We start from the raw sequence: 26,303 nt of genomic DNA on the forward strand, positions 1-26,303 counted from the left end.
ATCCTTTAATTTTAGTCCTAACTTAATTTCACAGGAAATAACATAAAAATTTGTGTAAGGTACATTATGGAGATAAATTCAAAGCATTTCTATTGTATTATTTTCCATATAAAACTATTCTAATATTTAATGGAACATACTATCAACACATGTTACTACATAGAGAATAATCTTGATTTGCAAGGCTAATTAAAAAATAACATTCATCATCTTCTGTCCCTCTAGGTTCAATGATATCCATGTCCCTGTGAGATTAGAGAGTGTGAAATTCGCCAGTCATTGTTTAATGAACCATCCAGACTTAGCAAAAGACCTCACTGGTGAGATGCTCATACAGGGGTTTAGAATAATTTAAGAAATGAGCAGGGAAGAATGTAATTATTTCTGTACATAGCAGTATAGTTCTAAAATGTATCAAGTCCAGTGCACAATGCTGGATGGAAGAGCTAACTACCGGGTAATAGCTTTCTGCTGAAGACAAGGACTAGTTATTAGAGAGGAGTGCATGGCATTGTGTGGGCTTTGTCAGAGTGAGTCTTTAAGAAGCTACCCATCGCAGAATGAGCTTTAAAGTGATTTCAGATTCTAATGAAACTTTTGGCAAGTAAAAGCAAATATTGGTGCAACATCTTGATTTATTTTTAAAAACAGCGTGTTCTGCAATACTCTCTTCCATTGAGTTTAGAAAATGCTATTGTGCTGATCTAAATGGTGAAGTTTCTTCCTTCACTTCAGCATTAAAATAAACTATGAGTACAATTTCAGGCTTAACTGAAAATACTGTTCTTTTTTTATGCAAGCTAACCTACAGCAATTGTCAGTATTTTTCATTTATTATTTAACTTCTTAGTTCTTTGGGAATGAGAGACTCTGCTCTTCTTATTTCTTCTCACTGTCCCACCCACCCCTTATTTTCAGCTTATAATCAAACTCACCCCTTATAATCAGCTTTATTTCACTTGATTACTTGTTGCAAATGAGATTATTGTAAAAGCTATTCACTTTTATATTCTTCTAATATTTACAGTTATATAATTGTTTTATATTTAACATAGAAAATGCTGGAACAGATGTTTCCTGTAGGCAGTTATATGTAGATATACATGTTATAGATTATATGGCTGTGATATGTGATTGACATTCAGTTGTTTTAACTTTAATAAATCGTAATACATCATATCTACATAAAAAACCCAAGCTTTTCCTGTTTCTGATTGTAACAGAGTATTTGAAGGTTAGATCCCATGACCCAGAAGAAGCCATTCGACATGATGTTATTGTTACAATTATTACTGCGGGCAAGAGAGACCTTTCTTTAGTCAATGACCAGCTGCTTGGCTTTGTAAGGGAAAGAACGCTAGACAAACGGGTAAGTTTTAATTTTATTTTCAGGAATAGCTGCTTCTAAGATAATTTGGTAAAAGTAAAATGAAAAAAACAAAGCCACAGAATCTTAGAGTTGACTATTTAACTAGAATGCTGTGAGGAAAAAGTAATTTTCTTACCAGAACATCTTAATGTAGCTTCCATATTATAGAGGCACCAATCAAGCAATGTCAAGCAAATAAGGTCATTGACTTGTGAGGAACACATTCATATTGTAAGAACATAAGAATTTAGGCCAAAGGTCTCTATAGCCTAATGGTATAATTTTTATAGTGGTCAGGTTTGGCTTCCATTAATGTGTGATTTAAGGGTTTCTTAAATCTGCTTGATTGTGTTCATCATAGCTTTCAATGGAACTTTATTTCCTTAATTTATCAAGTTCTTTCTTGAACTTATTTGTACTTTATAAGCATCCATGGCATCTGCATCAGTAAATTCAAGTTTAATGCATATGTGGAAAAAGTAACTTCACTTGTTTGTTTTAAACTTCGCTGAAAATTTCACTGGATATCTCATAGTTCTTGCTTTATAATAAATATTCTTTGACCCACTTACAATTAGTAAGTATGTATCCTGTGTCTTGTCACTCCTTTGGTTTCTGAGCTAAAGAATCACCTGATTAACTTCCACATAAATTGATTATTGCATGCTTATAATCATTCTTGTCTGGTTATTCTGTATCCTATTAGAACCAAGGTGGCCAGACTCAGCCATGGTGTTCAAGGTGTGCACTATGTTGTGTACATACTTTATGATAATTTTTTTATTATTCTTTAACATTCTCTCTTTTACACTATTTCTGAGCACTGAGCTGACATTTTCAGAAAACATCTGTGTTGACTTCAGTATCTTTCCTGAATAATTTTATATGCTGTGCTGCCTACTGCTATACATGCAGAGTTAATGCAGGTGGAAAAACCCGGCCTTAGTCTGAATTTCTTTCATTTCATATTGTAACAACTCAGTAGCATGACATTTTTCTGTAGTTCTTCATTGTAATGTTAGATCTGACTACCTCAGTAAATTTTATACACACTGTTCAGTTAATTTTCTAATATTTTTTCATATTGTTTTCTTCTGCCTCCATCAGTAAGTTCCCTTTGTTCCCTTCATTGTGAAAAAGTCATTTATTTGCACCCATTGTCCCCTCTCTCTTAATTAATAATTAATTCACAACAGGATTTTTATTTTAAGGTCCTCTGGTATGAGACTGTTGGAAACTTTTTGGATCCTAATGCATTTTATTGATATACTTACAGATCTGCTAAAACTTATTTTTTCTTAGACAAGACTTCCCATTATGTAAAGTGTAATGACTCATTCCCATAACTTCATTTTTCAGCAGTGTCTGCTCTTTGTTGTTGTTACTGTTTTGTTTCAACCTGTTTGCCCATTGAAAATCAGATGTTCTGGTGAGTGGCACTCTGTTCCTCTTGGGATCCTTTGGTTTCTTTCACATTTGCTGTGTTCAGTCTGTTAATTGACAGATTGCAGTCACAGAATAGTTAGTATTTGGTGTACCATTTCTAAATTCCTGTAGAAGTCATGGATGGGATACCACCTGGTCTTGATGATTTTTTCTGCTCATTTTATTTATTTTGTTTTAAAATGTCTTCTAATGGCACTTTAAGAAACCAGACCTCTCTCCTGGAATAAATCTTATCATTCGGCCGTACAAAAGTGTTTGGAGGGCTTCCTGCTTCTGGAGGCTTTGCTGAAGATGTTTAATTAGTATGCTTTTAATAATTTGGTTCTGAAACTTTTGCCGTGCTTCAGCAAGGTTTTACCTTCAACTTGCCAGAGCTTATACTCTTTCCTGTTTATGCTCTATCGGATGTGGCTCCATGCTCTTTGGAGGGTGATGTTTTCATAGCAGACTTCACTGTGCTGTGTAGCCATGTTGATTTTGTTGTTGTTCCTTTTTGAATAGGGGGCATCCTCTCTATAAACTATGTCATCTAGCTAGTTACTTTAATTATTTTAAAAGATTTTTTTTCTTTTTTATGTTCCCCTTTTAAAATAAGAATGTTACTGTCGTGGATTTTGAGAAAAGGATGTCGTCTTTGCACAGAAAGAAATACTGATTTTCAGTATGTTCACTATTATAAAGAAGCTCTTCAATTAGTTGTACCTGCAGCTTGACCTTGCACATTTCTCAGGAATGATTAAGACCACCTTCCTTCTTTTTCAGCCATTCAACAAACATATCCAAAAAGTCATTGATGAGATCTAAAAACTTCTAGTGCAACCACCAGTTTGCACTGGGACTTCCACCTGATCAGAATGGGATGATTGTTACTGTCTTCTGCATGGTGCCTGTTCTCCTTTAGCATGTTGCTGTCAGTAAGAGGCAGTCAGTTGTACAGCTGTAATACTCATTTCTAGGGAGCTAGGGATTTTCAGTTCATACAGCCTTAAACCCAGTGTGGTGTTTCTTAATGTTCCTAATGTGTTTGACTCAGTGATTTCACACCAGTCTTAGGTTTGATGATTGCATTTCAAGGTTAGGTGCCTTTTCAGGCACTCATCAGTGAAGAATAACTTCACCTCTAGATGATATTGTTCTTATAAAAATCTCTGGAGAGAGCTTTAATGAAAATACATCGTCAGGAGAAGTGGAGATAGAGGTTAGACTAGAAATGATGACAACAACAACTTAGCATTTGAAGTAGACCTTAACAATATAGCATGTCTTTGTAAATAGAATTAATGTTATAAACTGAATATCAAGGACATGTAAACTTGCAGTTTGGTTTGGTGTTTTGTTTTTTTTTTTTTACGTTTTTTCTCCCATTTGGGAGAGTTGTATTGATGTGCCCATGTAATTCATGTAATTGCCTTTTATGTTTTCTGTGTAGGATTTTTCAGTTCCAGACATAGTGCATTATACCTATTTTAATAGAGTTCTTTAAAGCAAAAGAATAATTATCTTCTGCTGACTGTATTTACCCCTTGTAGCCAGGTTTCTGTTGGATAAATCTACTGCAAACTCTAAAATGATCGTTGATCCATTTGACTACATCTAATTCTTTTCAAGTCTGTATCAATGAATATACGTATTATTATAAAAAGGATACTTGTCCAACAGGAAAAGGATGAAGTAAAATGTGGATTGTTTAAACACACCGATCTGTCTTTTCTGTCTTGTTTCTTTAACAATGTGAAAATTTAAATAATGCTGTTACGCCATTTATGTGATACGTTTTTTCTCCTGACCATATTCTTACAGTATTAGTAAAGATGGCCTGATGACTTTTCTAGGATAAAATTTCTTGGTTAAAAGACAGTACTACTTGTTTAAAAAAACATCCTTAGCTAACTCTAACTGTATAGGCATTTGTACAATGATTACAGCTATTAAAAAACAAAAAAAACCCAACCCCAAACAAACCTCACCACCACCTGTTGTTTTCAAATCCATTTTTACTGGTCCAGTTGAAAAAGTAAGTCTGGGAAAAAACGCTCCCCAAAAACTGGAATCCAGTCTTTGGTAAGAGTTGTGGTGAGGAATTTTTCATTGGAGCACTGTCTCTAGAGTCTTTCCAGTGTCTTCACTTTTCAGAATAATTAGTTTCAGGAGACATTTAAAAAAAATCTAAAAGTTTTTTTTAATTTTATTTAAAGTTTCTAAAAATGGTTCAGGTACTTTTCCTTTATATTGGAGTAACCTTAAGAATCTGAAAGTTAGAGGAGAGCTTTGACAGCTGACTTCTGCTCCTATTTCTCCCAGCAGCTTTTGTGGTCTAGAGACTTAGTCCCTTCGTGAGAACAGACTTTGAAGTCAAAAACTATAGAATGAGGAGCCATAGGAACAGAGTCCCATGTTCTGTTTCTCTTTATGCATTTTTCTGCAGCTGTTAGTTTTAACACCTCCTCTGTGTGTAGTAAAAACCATTGTGGCTTTTTCCATGTGAAGGAGAAAAATTTTAAGATGTTAATATTCTTAGCTCTATGGAATAGGTTAGCTATTCCAACAGGTAAGGGATTGTCTTGAACTTTCACTAACAGGTTGGTTTTTTTTTTTAACTCAGCCCAGTAATCTTCACTGAAGAAGTTTAATTATAAAGCTAGCTAACCAAGGAAGCCAAGACCATCTAAATTCTTTTGTTAATTAAATCAGGATAGTACCTCTGTTAGCTGTGCTTATTGATCAGCTCCCTTTGAAACTGATCATTACGTTCCCCTTTATTTTCATTTGCCTTCATCTTTTACCTGACTGTATGCTCTTTGAGGTTTAATTCTCACTAGCACCTTACTCTTTTTTTTTTTTTTTTTTTTTTTTTTTTTTTTTTTTTTTTAATCTTGGGGTTTGGGTTTTTTTCCTACCTGTATCGCCTGTTCAGTGACTTGCCTTCATAGAGTATCAAAGCCTTCTGTAAGGGATTCTGTCCAGTGCCTCCCATCTTCTGCCTGAAACTGCCTTTCTGCATGCTCTGACCTCTATACTCTACAGCAGTTTCAGTGGTCGGAAATCTATTGGCAGTCCAAACCTCCTTTCCTTGTAACCCATTGTTAAGTACTCTGCTTTCATTTTAGGCTTAAATTTTCTAGAATCATTTGTGGCAAACATTCTCTGTTGTCTTCTGACAATAGTTTTGCCATCCTTCCTGTCTCATGTAGGAGATCTGATGAAGCTATCACTTGCATTGGAGGTGTATATCTGAACACAGAAAAATACTAATACATTTTCTAAAAATGTTTCTTTTTCAGACCTCTTTTCTTTAAATTGTGTCAACAAATTCCTGTAGAGACGTTAAACAATAACATCTGTTTATATGAACATTTTTTCTTTTGTGAAAACATTATATACTGTCAAAGTCATTACTATCTTGACCTGTTACTTGTGGGTTTTAATATTTAAGAATATGTAACAAAATACAATATCTTTTTTTTAACCTTCTTGATATAAATTACTCAAACAGCTAGTGGTGTCTGAGGCTGTTTTGCTGACGTAAGCCATACTATCTTTTAGATTTTTCTTCTGTTTCAAGAAAAGGAAGTCACTCAATAAAATTAAGAGATTAAATGTGCAATATCTCAGTGTTATTAAAACAAGTCCTCAGTTTAACAAGATTGAAGAAGTTATGTGCCTTGTGAATAATAGTATCTACATTTATGCTCTATAGGGTGAAATTATTTGAGCGGTTTTAGTGCTTGGAATTCAAGGCCAAAATTGGCATCTAGTGTGTTCTTGAAGAAATTCTTTCAGTTTGAATTTCATGCATTTCTTTTAAATGGTGAGGGCATACAAGTTTCTTCTGAGGCTGTCTGTGTAAATCATTCAGAGGGAGACACTATTCTCTCTAAATTATTCATTGGCCTGTTCTGGTATGATTCCTCCCACAAGTCAGTGTAGGAGAGTTTATGGATCTTGTCTTAAAGTGTTTAATAATGGCACGTCCTGTTTACATGAGGGGATACAGTAGTGACCACAGAAAGCAAGAATTAGAAACTGGGAACTCCCCCATCTGTGGATGTTGTAGTCTGGCTTTTTTCTGAATCCCTGGAGTCTTACAGCAATTACTTCGAGGATTTAGCATAAAGGGCCTCTTCCACTGTCCTGGAAAGTGGCCCAGGTTCAAGCCCTAGCAGGTTTAGCTAGGCCTAAGCTCCAGCTCTCCCATTACTAGACAAGGTTGCTATAAGACAGTGTAATGCCGTGGGGAGAAAGAAGGCTGCCACTGCTAGTTGGTGTCTGTCTCCAAATAGGTAAGTCTTCCAAATCCTGGCTCAAGAAGGCGCTTATTCAGGCGTAAGTGTTAAGCTGTACTTGACTTTTTTTTTTATACTGACTAGCTCCCATATTTTCTTAGCTCAGCACAGAGACACAAACAATACTTAATCTGCATAGTACAGGGGAAAAAACCCTTAAAAATTCCATTTAAAGGATCTGAACAGCATTTTTCAGCTTTCAAAGTGTCTAAATATAGGCGGTTGGAATGTGGCTATTTCTTTCACTTGTCTTTCTACTTCTTTACTGTATTTTGTGTATATTTGATATTTATTTACCAAAACCACTTCCCCACCTCCTTTTCCTTTCTTCCTCCTCAAGTGGCGAGTAAGAAAAGAAGCTATGATGGGTCTTGCCCAGCTATACAAGAAGTATTGTCTTCATGCCGAGGCTGGAAAAGATGCTGCAGAGAAAGTGAGCTGGATAAAGGATAAACTTTTGCACATATATTATCAAAATAGCATTGATGACAAGTGAGTCAACCTAAGCCTTCCTAATTTGAGTTGTATAGCGATAAGAGATAATCTGAAAATACATGCTTATCTTGAGAAAGCTGTTATATGACATACTGTATTTGTGGGTTTAAGTATGATATATTCAATTAATAATCATTAAGACATGTAATAAGATATTCAAGATGGTTACATTATGTGTTCATGTATTTATTCTGTTTGATGGAACTAATCTGTGGTGATAGTAGATTGTCAGTAACTGAGTACTGCATAGAAAGAAATTGTCAAATTTTGCATTTACCCATTTCTTGTTTGCCTTTACTACTTTCCAGAGACTGGCATGTTAAAATCCATTATATATGAGCAACGTGCATGTACTGCACCACAGTATATGCACAGACATCTCTTTTTGGTATGCTGTGTAGAAATGGACCGTTTAGGTAGAACAAAAGTTGGAGAGATATCAGGGGTGCTTCCACTGTTGTCTGTCTTTCCTGTTTTGTCACTCAGCCCCTTTAATTTTTGAAATAGCATGTGGCTTAGAGAAAAGTATTTTGGCCAAGCTTCTGGAAGATAGTTTTCAACTCTCACTACTAATTCTTTGTTTTCCTCAAGTCTCCTTGATCTTTTAAGACAGAGTCTATTCAATCCTTTAAACACACAAGCATAGTTCACAATTAGCCAGCTCTGGCCTGTTCTCATTCCATGGTGAGGGAGGAGGATAAAAAGGAACGGTGAATAGCTGACTGAGCCTTGGAGTATTTTCTATTGTGTGCATGGGATAACATTAGTTCTTTCAAACAGGTAGTAGTGCGGTATCACACAATATTCAGGCATGAAGTGGAATAGAACAAACTTTCTCAACACATCTCACTCAGTCACTTGATGTTTTTGATGTTACTTGACTACTGATGTGCACGTCTACTCAAGGCTGAGAGCTTCTAATCATAAGAACTGCCGGTCAGCTGCATACTCTGGGCTGCTTTTTTTTTTTACAACAAATGTATAGGGAATGAAATAAAATAACCAAACCTTAAACACTGCCCTGTTACCCACTGTTGATAAGCTAGCCAGTGACTTTTCTCGCAGGAGAAATACGTGTCCCAGAGGTATTCCCTATTTGTAACTGATGTGGACCAGGGAAGGCATGATACAGTCTCGCCATTTGTATTGACAGCTTTTCTAGAACCTGTATCTGTAGTAGAGACATGGGCTAGAGCAATGTTCATAAATTAGTAAGACAGATGTGATGCCTCCAGTCTCCTAGTATGTTAAACAGAGATGGAGTCACCTGAGATCTGAAGATCCTGTTCCCCAAGCAATATAGTTTTTGGAGTCATCAGAAATAAAATACATGTTTAAAGGGAGAAAGTGAACTTTTCTTCAGTACTAACAGGATGCCTTGAGGTAGTTGTATCCATATTCATGATCATCCTTTTATGTCTCTGCCTTGACATCATGTCTCTTGGAATTTTCTTTGAGCATAAATAAGGTGTGTTTTACCTGTGCTGCCTTCTATGGTCTTTGTACAAGGCACTCACAGAGTACTTACTAGGAATCATAGTGACAAAATCTGTGAATTGAAACGCACAAAATATTTGTCCATAAATAGTAAATTGTATAGCTGAACATTGTGCACAGCTCTCATTGCTATGGATTAAATTAATGTCTGAATGTTCTTTCATTTGGGGGGAGCTATAAATAGATGAACTGTACAGTCATCTTTTTAGTTCTGGTTTTGTATTTTACATAAAACTTAATGTATTGCTGTTTTTTAAAAAAGATAATTAGACAATATTTTTGCTGGTTTGGTTTGCTCTCACTTAGTTTTCCTTTTGCTGCTTTTGTTGTATGTTTTGGTGTTCCTTTGTCTGCACCTTTTTAGTGCTGACTTTTAGCTTCTGTATTAGATGACTGAGTAGTTTCAAATGTTTTGCTTTTTTCTGAAGTAGTACAGTTTTATCTTGACCTTTCCTTTGAGGATACTTCAGGTTTCACTTTTTCTCTTCCTCGAGGTATATTCTTGTATCCTTTCTTCTTTATTTGGGCTTCTTACTCTCTGTATCCCTTTCTGTTATCTATGAGAGTAAACAAAGGGAGATTCTCAGAGCCTAAAGAAAAAAGATCATTTGGATGGTGACAAATAAAGCAATTTTACTCCCTTAGAGGTGAAAATGAAAGGACATGCAAAAGCTCCCAAGAAGCAGTTCTTGCTAATCTTTCTATCAAAGACCACTACTTTTTTCTTCTCTGCTGAAAAATCTAGTTCCAGTGACTTCCAGTATTTCTTGTTCTTTCAGCTTGTCTGAAAAGTATCACCACTTTTGGAACCGTACAGCTTTTATCTATTCTTTTCCTGCAGATTACTGGTAGAGAAAATCTTTGCTCAGTATCTTGTTCCACACAATTTGGAAACAGAAGAGCGAATGAAGTGTTTGTACTATTTGTATGCTAGCTTGGATCCAAATGCTGTCAAGTGAGTATAGTTTGCATTCAGCAAATACTTGACTTCCAACATCTATATTGTCTAACTTGTACTATCAGGATTTCAATAAAAATATAAGTAATTGATGCTTGGCATCATTTGCAAGTAGTGTTTCAAAACGTTTCCCTTTGTATATGCAAACTCTACACATCCATTAGACAAAGACGTTCCTTGATATTTGAGAAGAGTGGTTTTATCTGTTCGTTTTTATCCAGTGATAACAATGCAGAGTTAAAAATGTGCCAGGAATGACTTACAGGTTTGCTCTATATTAAGGTCCACGACGAAGACACCTATAACTAAATTCTGTTTGATAGTGGCCTGTTCTATTTTGAAAATGTTATTTTCAAGATAAGACATGCTCTGGCTGTCCTGCATATGTGAAATTGTTCCAAGTAGAATAGTAAGAGAGGTGATATTCTATAAAAAGAAAAAATGGGTTCCACATTGTTTGGAATTGGTATTTCTAATATTTGGTAGGTTTTGATTGTATCTAGCAGGTGTATTTTAAGACAAATAAATAAACAATCTTGTTTACCAATACATCCAACGTGTTCTTGTCATGAGCAAAATGGTGAGCTTTTCTTTTCTGGTTTTGCACTTTTGCAGAGCACTGAATGAGATGTGGAAGTGCCAGAACATGCTAAGGAGTCACGTACGAGAATTACTAGACTTGCATAAGCAGCCCACTGTACGGTTTTGAAAATATTAATACTTTATCCAGTGGACCTGTTAGACTAATTTACTGGGTGTTTTTAATTCTATATTATTTGTTCAGTATGACTTTATTATTCTGTTGATTTCCATATGTAGACAATGTTCCGTTCTCATTAGGTAAAGTTGCTTTTCAGTAATGCTTAAAGGTTTATATGGCCTCCTTATGTTTACCATTATTTTATAGTACTGGTCAATAAATTTGGAAAAAAAATATTTAAAATTCTAAGGTTTTTATTTAATTTTGACAGGCCTATTTTGTTTCTCATTTTAGAACTTACTTTGAGAATGGAATATATTGTAACATGAAAGCAATGATTTCTTGTTTGTTTGAAAACAAAAGTTTTTAAGTATCTATACTAGATTTAACTTACAAGCATATCTTCAAAATAGCAGAAACTTAGAATGGCATTGCTTTGGGGTTTTGGTGTTGCAGTGGGCTTGGGAGAACTGTTTGGGGTTTTTTTTTGAGGTCTTTTCCCAACAATTGATTTTGATAAATTATGTGAATTAGTGAATTTTTGCAGTTCTTTGATATTGCAAGATTTTTTCCCCCTTTTCCTGTGTGTATAAGCTGCTAATGATACTGTTACACTGTTCTAGTGTTTATTCTTAAAACAAAACCAGAAAATGTAAGATTACAGAGTAGAATGTAGTGCTGCAGAAGAACTTACAGATCAGCTTAAAGGTATATTTTATAAAGGAGATGTGGCTGATTTGTTTGTTTTTGCTGTTGTCCTCAGTCAGAAGCAAACAGTGCTGCCATGTTTGGAAAGCTGATGACCATAGCAAGTAAGTGTTAGTAAGTTCTATAAACAGTTATTACAGCATTCCTGGAAATTGTGTCTTTGTGAATTATGGCATACTGAAGAGGCAAACTTATCTTATGTTAAATTGTGTTTAATCGTACAGAAAATCTTCCCGATCCTGGAAAAGCACAAGATTTTGTGAAGAAATTCAATCAAGTTCTAGGTGATGATGAGAAACTTCGATCTCAGCTTGAACTGTTAATTAGCCCTACGTGTTCTTGTAAACAAGCAGATGTCTGTGTGGTAAGGGAATGGAAAAACAAGCTTTTATACCTTAAATATTTGTGCTTAGAACAGTTATTTGGAGTTAATGGTCTCATTTGATACCTAAATATGGTTATTATATATTTCCAATTTTCATAAAATGACTTTTTGGTTAATCTGTCGTGATTATGGAAAATATAATTTATGATCGTCATCTTGCTTCCTAAGAAAGCATTAGCTTTATTCCTTCCTGAGATTAAGAACATCAAGCATAAAAGTCTAAAAGACTAATACATATTTTTTAGTATTTTATTTCAAGTCTCTCTTATGGTAAGGTTCCTAAACTGCCTTCTGACACTGATGAAATGTCTTCTGAGTACCAGCAGCCAATTTTTCTTCCCAGAATGTTATTTTGAGGTCAGTCTTTCTCTCATCCATTTAACCTCTTCGATGAAAATATGCATCTTAATATCAATTCAGACTTTTCCAGAGACTTACACATTGTGCCAATAATCACAGATTTTTTTTTCTTCATTACGGTCCCAAAATAAAGTAAGCAATTTCATTGACAGAAATCACAATAGAGAGCATCAACAAACAAACAGGCTTCTTGGGTATTGTCTGATGGCACTGCATGAAATTGCCTAGGAAAGGGACCTTCAGACTTAGTTCCTAACCACTTGATGTAGAGAGTATGTCTCCTAAACTAGTAAATTTTGCACTTTGGGAATGCAGTGATGCAATTTCAAGGAGAAGGTTTCTGCCCTCTTCATGAGGACAATTCAGCATAACAGAACAATTTCCTAGTTTGTAGGGTCTGCAGCACCCAACCATTTAGGAGAAGGAAGGTCAAGAAGTCGTTCGTTTTGAGAAATTTTTAGAGATACCTGTTCCAAACAAAAAATATCTTCTTATCCACCTTTTGCTGGGTTAGCAGATGAATGTAATGTTCATGACATTTGGGGCATTCAGAGGGGTAAACCAGATTTTTTTGGATCCAAAACATTCATAGGAAAGTATATAAGCTCTGAACATCTGTAGTAGCCAAGGTAGTGTTGTGCTTCTGCACATCTGCAGTGGTACAGTTTTTCATGCAATTTTTTCATTATTGCTTATGAAATCTCACATATACAAAATGGTTACCTACAGATTTATAAATTATTCTTGTCAATGTAGATACTTCAGTTCTGTCTATGTTGCACTTAGCTCTCCCTTCATTCTTTTTGAATCTGGCCTGAAGAAGCTCTGAAGAACTCTCATAAGAAACCTAAATGCATCTTACATTTAAATACTTTGGTAAAATATGTCTACTTTCAATATAATGTGATAAAGAAAGATTTTGAGATAAAAACAGCCCCCCTTAAAATATGTCTCACTGATTAGGTAGACAATCTCTGTGGTTAAAAGTAGCTGCTAAATTTAGCTTATTCAACATGCTTAAGTAGTAAGTAATATGAGTATAATTCTTGTTTGTATCTAACATTCTTGTAGAGAGAGATAGCCCGGAAACTTGCAAATCCTAAGCAGCCAACAAATCCTTTTCTGGAAATGGTCAAATTTCTTTTGGAAAGAATTGCCCCTGTACATATTGACTCAGAAGCCATTAGGTAAGTTTGAAAGATCATACTAACTCAGGAATAAAGATTACTTAAATGACCAAAGAAGAAGTGTTTTCTTGGGATTTAGATTAGTCTGTCCTAGCACTAAATGTGCTTCTTTTTTTAAAAAATATATTTATGTAGATGTCTTCATTTCCAGCAGTGTAGAGAATGCAGGGGTTTTTTGATACTTCTTTGCAGTGCGGTCTGCAAATGATTTTAAAAATATTGTTCCCAGTGAAACTGCTATTTGTGGGGCTTAAGGTGAAACTTATGATCATTATTTTCACATAGTTAACTGCAACACAGTCTTCCATATAGTAGTTGAATTAATTAACTTCTGTGGGATTGTGCAAGAGAATGTTTGGATTTCTTTTGAGACTTGTCTGGCAACCTAATTACATTCTGAAACTCATGCAACTATGTGTTGATCTCTGCTGCCAACATGGCGGGGTGGGGGTGTGTTTGTTTTGGTTGTGTTTTTTCCTGAAAAATTAATTTTGCAGAAAGCTAAGTCAGAAGGAAAATGAATAATGAAATAGCTTGATTAACCCCCCCACACACACAAACAAACAAGAACTAAACACCACAACACCTCCCCCAACAATGGACTGTTGCTTTCCCTTCATTTGTTGTCAAAAACACATAATCTGGCTCCTATCTCCAGCCTTTAACATTGTACATCGTACCATTCATTTGTTTTTTTCTTTTTGTATCTCTTACTTCAGTGCACTAGTAAAACTAATGAATAAATCCATAGAGGGGACAGCTGATGATGAAGAGGAGGGTGTAAGTCCTGATACTGCTATTCGTGCAGGACTTGAACTTCTCAAGGTAATCTACATTTATGCATCTATAGTTTGTAATAGAAGGGACAAAAGTGGTGTGACTAAGGAATTAATATTAGCAGGGTTTAGTAGTTATTTTTTAGTTAATTACTTTCTTAATGTATAGAAGTGTTTGGTTATTGATACTTAACTTGAGAAAGGAATAATGAAATAATGGTTTTTTGGAAGAACTATGTTTTGAAAAGGGTGCCAAGGGTTGAAATATGCCCATTAAAGTAGAAATTGGTTTCTGCTTGGGGAAGTCATATACAAGAAGGTGCAGAGGGGTAAAGTGAGAGGAAGAGAAATGAGGAAATTAGGAAAGGCATGTTCTTTGGGGCCTGTATGATACTGGAAGGAAAGCAAGCAATAAACTCAAGAGCCAAGCTATGTAGTGGTGATGAGAAATGGCTGGGGGAGAAAGAAGGATTTGAGATAACTGGAAAACATCTGTGGTGGATTTGGCAGCTCACTAATGAGACTTTATTTTCAATATGTTACAAAAGGTCAGTATAAAAATAGGAGGGAATGGAGGGGAAGGTTACATAAAGTGAGAGTTTTCACAACTGTCAGTGAACGAGGTGGAGTTTATGGGGAGATAGTACACCAAATTTGGTAATGGCAACCGTGGTAGAAATAGTTATTCAGAAGTATGCAAAGAAGTAGTGTCTACTAATGTAGCTCAGAAAAAAATCTGCAAAGGTTGAAGATTTTGTTGCTGTGATGTGGATATCTTTGAGAACATTATTTTACACATTGATACTTACAGAAATAGGCAACTGATCAAAGAAACCAGGATAAGAGAAATCCAAAGAATACACAAAATACACACAACTTCTCATTGTTCTGCCTACCTTATGTTATTTGAACTTTACTACACTTAATTTAATTTTGTTTTGGAATAACCTTTTGTTCTGTCTTGTCCTGCCTTGAATCTCTGCACACTTAGTTTCTTTTTGACATTCCTCCTATTTCACAGAATGTGTTATATTTCATTAACTTTAGATTAAAAGGTCAGTAATCTATGTTCAGTTTGTAGACATCTTAACTGACCTTCTTGATTCCCTTTCTGCTAGGGACAGTAGCTTCTGGAGAAATTAAGATTTCAGTTCATTTAAATTAAGTTGAAAAAAGCATTCTTAAGTAGATTGGAATATAAATGAATACTTGTGAATATCAGTTCATTTTAATAAATAATTCTACATATTCAAATAATATAGTATCTTATAAAATATTCCTAGGAGGGGAGGACCTGAAGAACAAAGCACAGGTGAATTTATTTGAAAATGCCTGTATCACCTTCTTCAAAATGCAGTTACTGAATGTAATAATCTCATATGAGCATGTAGTAGCTATTTGTTAAAGGTAATGCTCATAAACAGCCATAATTTTGTTTTTCTGATGATTCCTTTACCGTGAACAAATACACCTTTTGTTTTAATGTGTATCTACAGGTTCTGTCCTTTACACATCCTACCTCGTTCCACTCTGCAGAGACCTATGAGTCTCTGCTGCAGTGCCTCAGGATGGAAGATGATAAGGTAGCTGAGGCAGCCATACAGATTTTCAGAAACACGGGTCACAAAATAGAAACAGACTTGCCACAGATAAGATCGTGAGTGCCTTTCTTTACATGCTGTTTTTCATACCTGGAATTCTGCCTCTTGATAGTTTATTCAATATGTTACTTTTCGAAAGTAAAAAATTACTTTATAGTCTTGTAAATATGAACAGCTTCTCTTCCATAATTTGTATTTCTTCACTACCTTTCTGTCTCTTCATTTTTAAATTCTGTGTTCTTGCAATGTTTGTGTATTTGTTGAAGATGCTAGGTATTTCTTTAAAATCTTCTTACAATAGACACATTAAAAACAACTTGTAGCATGTCTCCCAGGTTACAAAATAAGCAACAGCAAAGATACAGTGAAGATTTAATTCCGTTGGCATCATTTCCACTCATACCTGTCCTTCACACAATTTTTTTATCTTTGTAAGGAACAAAAATATAATCTGTAATGGTTAACAGCTCTGTTTGTTATGAAACAAGTTGGGAAATAAGATCCAAGCAGACATGAATTTCTAACAAAGAATAATGGGCTCTCTCTAAGTCATCATTATGCAATTCATGCTGTAGCTGCTGATTAAAGCTGCGTGATCTACTGAGTATTCACAGACTATTTAAAACCTTGTGGGTAACATCTAAAACCTTAAAATTAGCCTGTTAGTAACTAACTAATCCAGGTTATAGCATGGGTTTCAAGTTCTCATGCATTGAAATACACTCTCAGATACTACCATGCTAAAATGCATACCAGTGTACACCTTAAATTCTCAGTGAATTGAAGATGTAAGCTTAGTGATTCTTCTGGATTTGAATCAGATTTTGGGCAAAAGACAAATGTTACAAGTTCACATATGAGACGCCTTTTAAGATGCTTGTAGGGCGAAGAGAAGGAAAAGCCCAGCAATTCCCATTGTCAGTATGGTTCCTAGTATATCCCAGTTGTCTGCAGTTCACTACGAGAGTTTAGTCAAGACTGTGCACTGCTATGTGTCATCTTCTGTTGAAGGAACGGGTATTGCTGACATTTCTTCCGGCTTCATACCTTACCCAGATACTGCTGAAGTATGGACAGTCTCAAATAACTTAAAAATATAACTGTCAAATGGAGGTCTAGCCCTTGGCATGTTTTGCAAGCAGGTCAGCTTAAAGTTCTGAAAACCAAAACCAGGTCAGTGTTTACACTGATGCAAATAAAAAGTCATCTGAGGACAAGTAGATGTTCCAAATTTCATATATTCAGAAATCTTTATCATACATGAAAGATTTGATAGAATCAGCCAGATAGTTTGTTTCAAGTGACCTGTTTTGTTTTGTTTCTTTTAAACCACTTGTGTGAGCAGGCTGCCTGCTGTCCTTTGAAGTGTTCACCAGCAGTAGCCCAAGTTTTTCCTTGTATAGAAATTGAATTGGTTTGTGCACCAGTTCATGGACAAGGACTGCCAGACTCTAGAGTCTGGTAGGAACATTGGCCATGCTCAAAGATGTAGGCAGGTGAAGGTGCGTACAAACATGTCAGGTTTCACCTTTTTCAGATTTATGTCAGTTGGGGTGTGATGAAGTGTGGTTTGTAACTGATGCACCAGTGCTTGGCAAAGGCCCTTTAACGTACATGTACTTATGCTACAAAAACTGTAGGTTAGGTGTTGAAGCTTACTTTAATGGTAAGTTCTACTGAATTCTTTGCTATTTTGGTTCTTATTTAATCCAGTTTGTGGAATCTTAGCAGGTTTGAGAAGAGACATTATCCTACTTTAGGATACTGTTAACATTTTTCTAGGGGTCTTTGGTTTGGTTTTGGGTTTTGTGTGGCTTTTGAGGGAAATGTTTGAGACTTCATTCTTTCAACCCTGCAAGCTCTTCTTCCACTTCCTGTTCCTGATTTTGATTACGTAGAATGTGTCAATGAAGGCTGGATGCTAAATAATCCATGCAGTGAATGCTGTACTGTTACTGAGCCTTTCAAGAAAGCAAGGAATTTTTTTCAGATGTTTCCATCAGATGCTGTCTAGGCAATTCTGTTTTCTTGTGGCAGTTGTTGGGTCAGTTGCATGGTAAACCTCATGAGTTAGTGTCTCGGGTGATGGCCTCTCAGAGAACAGGCCCACCTTCCAAAGCTCTTTCAGGAGTGGAAGTGAACAGTCTGACTAACCTTGACCTGATCTCTGAAGTGGCTTCTGCCTTGCTCTTTCCTTTGATGGACTCTGATCAGCAGATAGATTTTAGGGGATTCAAATGCAAGAACTCAGAACAAAGCAGTTGTTCACTTGAGTATACATTGCAATTAAAGCCCACAGTTAAAAAAGTAAAGACCTATAAACAGATTGATGTTTAGTGGTTATTCCTAGCTTTCATAGATTTTCTTCAGCCCTGTCACTTCCAAGCTTGGATAACAAGCTCTCATGGTTTAACCCCAGCCGGCAACCCAGCACCATGCAGCCACTTGCTCACTCCCCCCACACCCAGAGGGATGGGGAGAAGAATCAGAAAGGAATGTAAAACTCAAGGGTTGAGATAAGAACAATTTAATAGGTAAAGCGAAAGCTGTGCATGCAGGCAGAGCAAAGCAAGGAATTCATTCAGCACTTCCCATGGGCAGGCAGGTGTTCAGCCATCCCCAGGAGAGCAGGGCTCCATCATGCGTAATGGTTCCTCAGGAAGACAAACGCCATAATGCCAAATGTCCCCCCCTTCCTCCTCCTTCCTCCAGTTTATATACTCGGCATGACGTCATATGGAATGGAATATCCCTTTGGCTAGCTTGGGTCAGCTCTCATGGCTGTGCCCCCTCCCCATTTCCGATGCCCCTCCAACCCTCTCGCTGGCAGGGCCCAAGAAACCCAAAAGTCCTTGATTTAGTATAAATATCACCCAGCAACACCTAAAACCATTGGTGTGCTATCAACATTGTTCTCACATCAGAGCCAAAACACAGCACTGTACTAGCTACTACGAAGAAAACTAACTCTGTCCCAGCTGAAACCAGGACACAAGCCCAGGAGTTTACCCTAGCTGAACCTGTCAGGTTCCCTCCACCTTATATTTGGCTTCCTAAACAGCCTTATTTTGATCGTTATTTTCTTTCATGTTTTATTTTTCCCTGTGGGCTTTTTTCTGCTTAAATGTGTACAGTCAGATGTTCAACAAGTATTACTAAATACAATTCCATCCTGCTTTTCACTTTATGATTATGATCTTTCCTGATCAGACTTCAAAGGAATGCTTGATTTATAAGATGGTGAGGATGGATTTGTTTAGGTGAAGAGCTTTATTTTTTTGTAGACTGCAAATTGCATTTTGAAGTATTTTGTTTAATGTTCACAGAACACTAATTCCGATTTTGCATCAGAAAGCAAAAAGAGGCACTCCTCATCAGGCAAAACAAGCTGTTCACTGTATACATGCCATATTTTCAAATAAAGAAGTGCAACTTGCACAGATCTTTGAGGTATGTCTTGCTTTTTTGTTTTTAAGATTTGTTTCTGCTGTTCTTAATTGATACTAGTAATTAACATTAATTCATACTGTTTATTAACAGATAACAATTTATGAGGTCAGGAAGCCTACAGGTGCATGGTAGTCAAGATAAGTCACAAATTTTACGATAGCAAATTATTAATGCTTGTGCCTTACAGTCATGATTTTTTAATATTCTTGTGTCTGATAGTTAAGGCATTCCTTTTTGTCTACACATAAAAGTTAGGGGAAAATAAGCTAAATACGCTGGAATGATCCACACTGAATCCCATGAGGACACACTTAGCAGATGTTAAATGAGAGATAACGTCCTCTACTTTCAAACTATTAAATTACCATGCTTTAAGGTCATTGTACATACAGTACTTTTTCACTGAGGAAGTTAGTGCAGAATAACTCCTTGACTGTAAGCTCAGACATTAGCTTACTGCTCACTTACTGCTTGCTTAGACAAGTTGTAAAGCAAAAAGTCACCTTATACAGAGCAAAGAGGTTACTACTTTTTACTGTAATCTCTTAAATAATAACACTATTAATCTGCAGTTGTAAAAAATCTTAGGTTCTTAATCTTGGCTGTTGGAACCTATGCATAATTCAGAAGTGTGCAGAGCTTTGAATTAAGCTTACAGAGTTTGATCTGTGCTTAGACTTCTGTGAGAGTGCATGTTCTGTCCTTAATACCAGAATATGATGTGAGAGTGCTGGGTAATAGAGCAGCACGGAATTATCCTGGTGGCTTACATTTTTATTAGCCATCAGAATTTCCCTTCCAAGTGTCTGGTGGTTTACAAGGTTTTTTTACCTGCTATTATTTTCTGCCATTTGCAGTTATGATTCCGGTTTTCACAACTCCTGAATAGAATTGAGTCAGAGTTTTTCCCATGTCTCCGAGGTTTGAATGTGTTTCATTGCTAAAACAGGAAGAGAATATAAAATTTGTTTTGCCCTTAGCTCCTGTGAAATTTTTGGTTGCTCTGTTAATTAGGAAATCACATTCTTTCTCCATTTTGATTTGCTAACTTTATTAATTCTTACGGAAAAACTGAAATTCATCAGCAATCCAGCAGTAAAATTATTTTTAGGTATGCTAGCTTACTTATCTGTAGTTGGATTTTAAATAGGTTTTGGGTTTTTTGTTTTTGCTTCCTCAGCCTCTTAGTAGAAGTTTGAATGCTGATGTACCAGAACAACTTATAACTCCATTAGTCTCATTGGGTCATATTTCTATGTTGGCTCCAGACCAGTTTGCTTCTCCAATGAAATCTGTTGTTGCAAATTTCATTGTGAAAGATCTCCTTATGAATGACAGGGTAAGGCTTTCTTTTTTTAAGTCTTTACTATTCTGTTTGTCTGTTATTAACTCTGTGGGGAATAGAGCTATTTTGTTAAATGAGTCAATAAAGGAATGTTCTAGAAATGGCTAGTACAGTGATAATTGCATTATAAAAGATCTTTGTGTGAAAGAAAGCTTAGTCCGTAGCTTTTTCCATTTTTACTTCTGCTTTTTCTGTATGGGTTGAACCAGTTCTTAAACTCACATGAATGTCTATAGTCAACAGGTGAGAAAAATGGAAAATTGTGGTCTCCAGATGAAGAAGTTTCTCCAGAAGTACTAGCAAAGGTGAATGATCTGCTGTTAGTACTAATGTGTATATTTGAGATTTAAAACTTTCTTTTTTCCAAGTCCTATAATGGGGGGTATTAGAATAAATCCCTTTGAGTACTCTTGACAAGTCTCCTTAGATTATGCAATAATCTGGATTTTTTTGGATTATACATGCAGTTATAAAACTGGTAGAACTATGCATTTTGGTGTCCTCACTTACCAATATTAAATATGCTGAATGTTGAGAAAATTAAGAGATTCAAAAGTTTTAGTTTTCCTTACAGGTAAAGTAATTTGACTTTATTGACTGTAAACAGACTTGAAATAAATGGAAATCCTGATGAATTTTATTCATTCATCTTTATAGGCTATTTACTGTGAATCTGATTATGGCCATTTATAGAAATGTTTATCCAGTTGCTCTTATTTTTAATCATGTAGTAAGTATCCTGCATCTTCTAGATGCACTTGTGGGAAGGCACTGAACCATAGCTGAAATGTCCTGATGTCACAAAGACTGCTACTTCCTTCCGTACTCTGTAAATATTTACTGCTTCATTCCGTTCCTTTAATAGTGTATCAGCTCTAATATATAGGGGTCTGTGGAAATTTCAGTTTGACCGCAGTAGGTTTTAGTGCTGTATCAACTTCAGGAAGTAAGCTCATTGTGGATTTGTTCACATTTGATAGGTGCAAGCAATTAAACTTTTGGTACGCTGGCTGTTGGGTATGAAGAACAACCAGTCAAAATCTGCAAATTCAACGCTCCGGTTATTATCAGCTATGCTCGTCAGTGAAGGAGACTTGACAGAACAGAAGCGAATTAGGTCAGATTTTGTTTCTTTCAGGCTTGCATCAATTTTGTTGTAGAATTTAACAGAATATTAATTCTTTTGGAACTTTTTTTAGAATATTAAGGTAAGCACAGTGTTGGCTAATGGGATGGTAAAACCAGAACTGGTTGGAATTCTTTAATATTAGGAGTGGAATGGCAATATAAAAATATGCTTGATACTCCCTCTTTCTTGTAATTTGCTAACAATCTAACTCAGAACCCTGTAGTTATCTTGATAGTAAAAGACATTTTAGAGAGTAAAAGACCTGCAGGAGTGTCTTTGAAAACAATTGAGTGATGAGATTTAACACACTTAGGAGTTGGGTGATCTTGGGTGAAGCTTCTTCATTCCAAGAGTGAGGTAACCTCATCTTCATTCTGAGTGTGAGGGAAGGGAAGAGAACATCTGTGGCAAAAGTGCTGCTTCCATTTAGACAGTGATACAAAACCAAGAAATTTGACTCTTCTCATTTTGCTATTTTACTGCAATTAAGTTTTTTGTGGGGAAAGCAGAGCACCCTATTTTGACAAATGTGGATGGGTTAATTTAGCTTGATCTGAAGCTATAGAACTGTGGTCTGGTCTGACAGAAAACCCTTAATATCTCGTTGATGTGTAAAAAAAAAAAAAGTGACATGCAAGTAATTTAAGGATAGTTATGTGAGTTGTGGTTTTATTTCTTTTCCATTTTTTATCTCATGTTTGTGTAGTAAATCGGATATGTCTCGACTGCGATTAGCTGCTGGTAGTGCAATAATGAAGCTTGCACAGGAACCCTGTTACCATGAAATAATTACCCCAGAACAGTTCCAGCTCTGTGCACTTGTCATTAATGTAAGTAACTGCATTTGAATTGAAGTGACTCTTAATTGAGTTCAGAGTCCTTACATCTGAGCTTTTGTTGCTGCTACACTGAGTATTTTCTATTCCTCACAGCTTTCAAAAGTTACTGAAATTTCAAATATTTATTTTGCTGCACCTGTTGATATTTTAAAAATGTCTCCTCAAAATTCCACCTTGAATGCCTTTTTTTTTTTTTTTTTTTTTTTTTAAGATCAAGATTTTTATAGTTGCACTCTTATGTTTTGTTTTGCTATAGGATGAGTGCTACCAAGTGAGGCAGATATTTGCCCAGAAGCTGCATAAGGCACTTGTGAAATTACTTCTCCCTTTGGAATATATGGCAATCTTTGCTCTGTGTGCCAAAGATCCTGTGAAAGAGAGAAGAGCACATGCCAGACAGTGCTTGCTCAAAAACATCAGTATACGAAGAGAATATATTAAACAGAATCCTATGGCTAACGGTTAGTATTTCAGTAAAATTGTTAAGAATACAATAGTCAAATAAATTGGAAGGAGTAATCATTAAAACTTAAGCAAATTGCTTTTTGTAAAGAAACACTGTGTAAGTAATTTGTTTCCTCATCTTTGCATTTGACACATTCAAATCTAAATTTACTTAATTTAGCATTAGCATAAACCATAAAATACTTATCTGTACATTGCTGAGAATTACACATGTAAAATACAATGCTGTTATTGTGGTAGTTGTTTTGCTCAAAAAATAAAATTTTGTTTTCTGATATTTTAGGTTTTATAACCTTCTTTCTAAAGTTAGACCAAGTATTTTTGTAGTAGCAGAACTCGTTCATTTATTTTTAATGATTCATTAAAAGTAAAATTTTTAGGAAGAAAATGCAAGTTTAAATTTTACAGTCCGTATTTGAAAAAGTAATACTTTGAAAAAGTGTTTATTGTGATGCAAGTGTGTGTGTAATATAGAGGTTATTTATGATTTTTTTGTTTCTCTAGAAAAATTGCTGTCCTTGCTGCCTGAATATGTGGTACCATATATGATTCACTTACTGGCACATGATCCAGATTTCACAAAACCTCAGGATGTTGATCAGCTTCGTGATGTCAAAGAGTAAGTGTCAAATGATTCTAGAATTCTTACCCTGAGAATTTTTCTGTGCTTGGGAAAAACTCATTAGGAAGAGGAACTCTTTGTTTTATCAGCAATATTTTTCAAAACAGTGATGTTGGAAACGTGTAACACTTTAACCAAGGGAAGAAGACATCAACAACTGCTTAGGAGTATATTCCAAAAGCCCAAATGGTAGCCTGTAGGTCACACCATAGTATACCGATTTCAGTGAGTTGTCTAGGCTTCTTCTAAAGTGAGGTAATGGTTTTAGATTCTTGTATTTGTATATCTGTAGAATTTCCTAACACACTTAAGAAATGCCAAGTAATGTCAGTTCAAATGTTTTGGAACTTACTAAATACAGAGCTTCTCCAAGACTTGAAAACATAATGCCACTGATGCTGGGTCAGAGTCCTGCTTCACTGGAAACGTACTTTTTTCTTTTTTTCAATTCTCTCCTATGCAAGTTTACTAAAATTCATGCTAAGTTTGCTGCTGACTTATCATTTGCACTATACATCTACAGTGCAGGCTTAGTGCTTCTTAATATATTCGACACAGACTATTGTACAGAAGCCTGTCATACAGAAGCTTGTTCTGTACTGTTTCCAGTTTGAGACCATCTTGTATGCCTTACCTATCCATACCTTAAATATAACTTTTGTATTCCTTTGTGTCTTGTCATGAATTCTAAAAAACTGTTAAATTTTAACACTTTTTATGTTAAAGCATCCTCCCTCAGCTTTGGGTTTAGTGTTTTGGTTTTTTCTTGTATTTATTTTTGGTGGAACTGTGAGCTATATTGTTTTGGTATTACGAAGGCATGTGTAACCACATAGTGCAGTATACGTCATCAGAAAAGCAGTTCATTCTTGGCACAAATAGAACAGTTCACATCTTAATTCTTTTTGCACCTTCACCTGTGAGAGTCCAAGTCTGATTCTTTCTCTACATGAAAAACTTAATTTGTTCTGATCTTTGAGTTTACTTGACTTGTACCTGCTCAGAACCTGAAGTCAGCGAAAACTTTTTACCTAATTATCAAGTCTACATTTTGTCCCAGGACTCCCTGTTCCTGGCAACATCTGAAAGCATCCTCCAGTGTGTACTTTATCCAAAATGCATGGAACAAGTTCTGATTCACAGTCGTCAAGTTAATACGTTCTCTCAGAAGTGCTTTCGAGTGCACAGAGCTGTTTTGGACACCCCTTGTATAGCTTTCCTCCCTTGTGTTTGTCACGGGCTGGCTGAGCTAGCTAGAGAGGACTGCTCCAAACAAAGAAATACTCTGTACAGGAATTTTGGCAGGAGTACTTCTCTGAAGACTCTCCTGAGATAAATGCAAAACATTTTTCTCATAAAATGTAATACAGTGTTTCTTTCAAGAGTGCTGAGAGCCATAGTGTTCACTTTAAAGTGTTAACATAGATGCTTGTAAACTTGGAAAAGCAGGCTGGCAGTGTGTTTTGTACTTGTCTCCCTAGTTTGTCTTGGTTTTACGTGTCCCGAGTACATTCACTAAAGTAAATACATGCTTAGCAAGTTCCTTAACCAAAATCTGTGATATTTATTCTTACAAAGCTTTTAAAGTTTGTCCTACAGAGATGTGTTTGGGTTTGGTTTTTGTCTTGGGACAGTGTCTTTTACTTCAGAATTCATATTCCAAAAATACTGAAATGGATACAGAGAATGAACTTACTTTATATGATTGTGTTCCTCTAGGCGCATATCTTTTTTTCTACATGAAATTCCACTGTTGTTCTGGAAAGGTCTTGTCCAGGGTTGGTAATGACTTACTTAATTTGTTGACTTAGTGAAGAAATCAAGCTATTGAAGATGACATATGTTAACTGGAATTACCAGAGTAAAATTTGTCCTCAATAATAATCTTTGGATGACACAGGGTTTTGGAGAAGTTGGGTCAGTGTGGTATGTTATCAGTCCTGCATTCATCCCATTTAAGTTCTCGAGAATAGTGAATAGATGGATGTAAAGATATCTAACAGATTTATTTACTGTAGCTTTTGTAGCTCTTGGGTGCAAGTCAGGATATAGACATCTTACTTTATTTGAACTCTGGGTAACTATTTAAGTGTTTTGACAGAGCACAGCCCTCTCTGAGTTTGAGAGACATGTTCCTTCATCTCTTGCATTACAATCTTTTTAATTTCTATCAGTTAAGAAGATTGGGGCTTTTGTGGACAGGGAATTCTAATGTTCAGTCATCCTGTTTTTCTAGTTTTTTATTAGCCTCTTTCTACAAGGTAATCCCCCTTCCAGAGCTTCAGAATTAAATTAGCTACTGGCAAAGTCTGCATTTCTCAGACCCACCCGTATGTCTTTCCCAACTATTATTTTACCATATTAACGCTGTTGTTGACCCTCTAGCCATGTGGAGCTGTGAAGCTTGATAGCAAGTGGTGGAAAAACTAGTTGTGTTTTATATCATAACTGAAAAGTTCTTAAAACAAACTTTTAGCCATAATATAATGGGTTCTCCCTATAAATAAACTGGATTTAAAGAAAACTGGAAAAGCTGACTATATTATCTCTATCTGTAAGGATTTCTCTTCCTCCCATATGGACATTAGCAAGAATCTGACCTGATCATTTTTGTATGTCCTCTCCTATTTGAATTCCAGTATTAAACCACATACCGTGGGTATCTGTGTTGCCAGCAGTATGATTTGT

General features: G+C 35.7%; 1 protein-coding gene across 2 annotated transcripts in view; it reads left to right on the forward strand.

The window, feature by feature from the left end:
- The window catches only part of PDS5A (PDS5 cohesin associated factor A), an 85,952-nt gene that overhangs the window by 44,914 nt on the left and 14,735 nt on the right, over positions 1-26,303 (forward strand). For both annotated transcript variants that reach the window (XM_055796979.1, XM_055796978.1), the window contains exons 10-26: positions 226-320; positions 1,224-1,369; positions 7,439-7,590; positions 9,932-10,045; positions 10,664-10,745; positions 11,512-11,560; positions 11,681-11,820; positions 13,273-13,388; positions 14,108-14,213; positions 15,661-15,821; positions 19,092-19,215; positions 20,396-20,554; positions 20,797-20,865; positions 21,541-21,677; positions 22,396-22,519; positions 22,785-22,989; positions 23,498-23,612. In XM_055796979.1, the coding sequence (XP_055652954.1) occupies positions 226-320; positions 1,224-1,369; positions 7,439-7,590; positions 9,932-10,045; positions 10,664-10,745; positions 11,512-11,560; positions 11,681-11,820; positions 13,273-13,388; positions 14,108-14,213; positions 15,661-15,821; positions 19,092-19,215; positions 20,396-20,554; positions 20,797-20,865; positions 21,541-21,677; positions 22,396-22,519; positions 22,785-22,989; positions 23,498-23,612 (2,094 nt within the window). The remainder of the gene's footprint in view (positions 1-225; positions 321-1,223; positions 1,370-7,438; positions 7,591-9,931; positions 10,046-10,663; positions 10,746-11,511; positions 11,561-11,680; positions 11,821-13,272; positions 13,389-14,107; positions 14,214-15,660; positions 15,822-19,091; positions 19,216-20,395; positions 20,555-20,796; positions 20,866-21,540; positions 21,678-22,395; positions 22,520-22,784; positions 22,990-23,497; positions 23,613-26,303) is intronic.

The sequence above is a fragment of the Falco peregrinus genome, chromosome 2 (genome assembly GCF_023634155.1).
Source record: "Falco peregrinus isolate bFalPer1 chromosome 2, bFalPer1.pri, whole genome shotgun sequence".
Taxonomy (NCBI): Eukaryota; Metazoa; Chordata; class Aves; order Falconiformes; family Falconidae; genus Falco; species Falco peregrinus.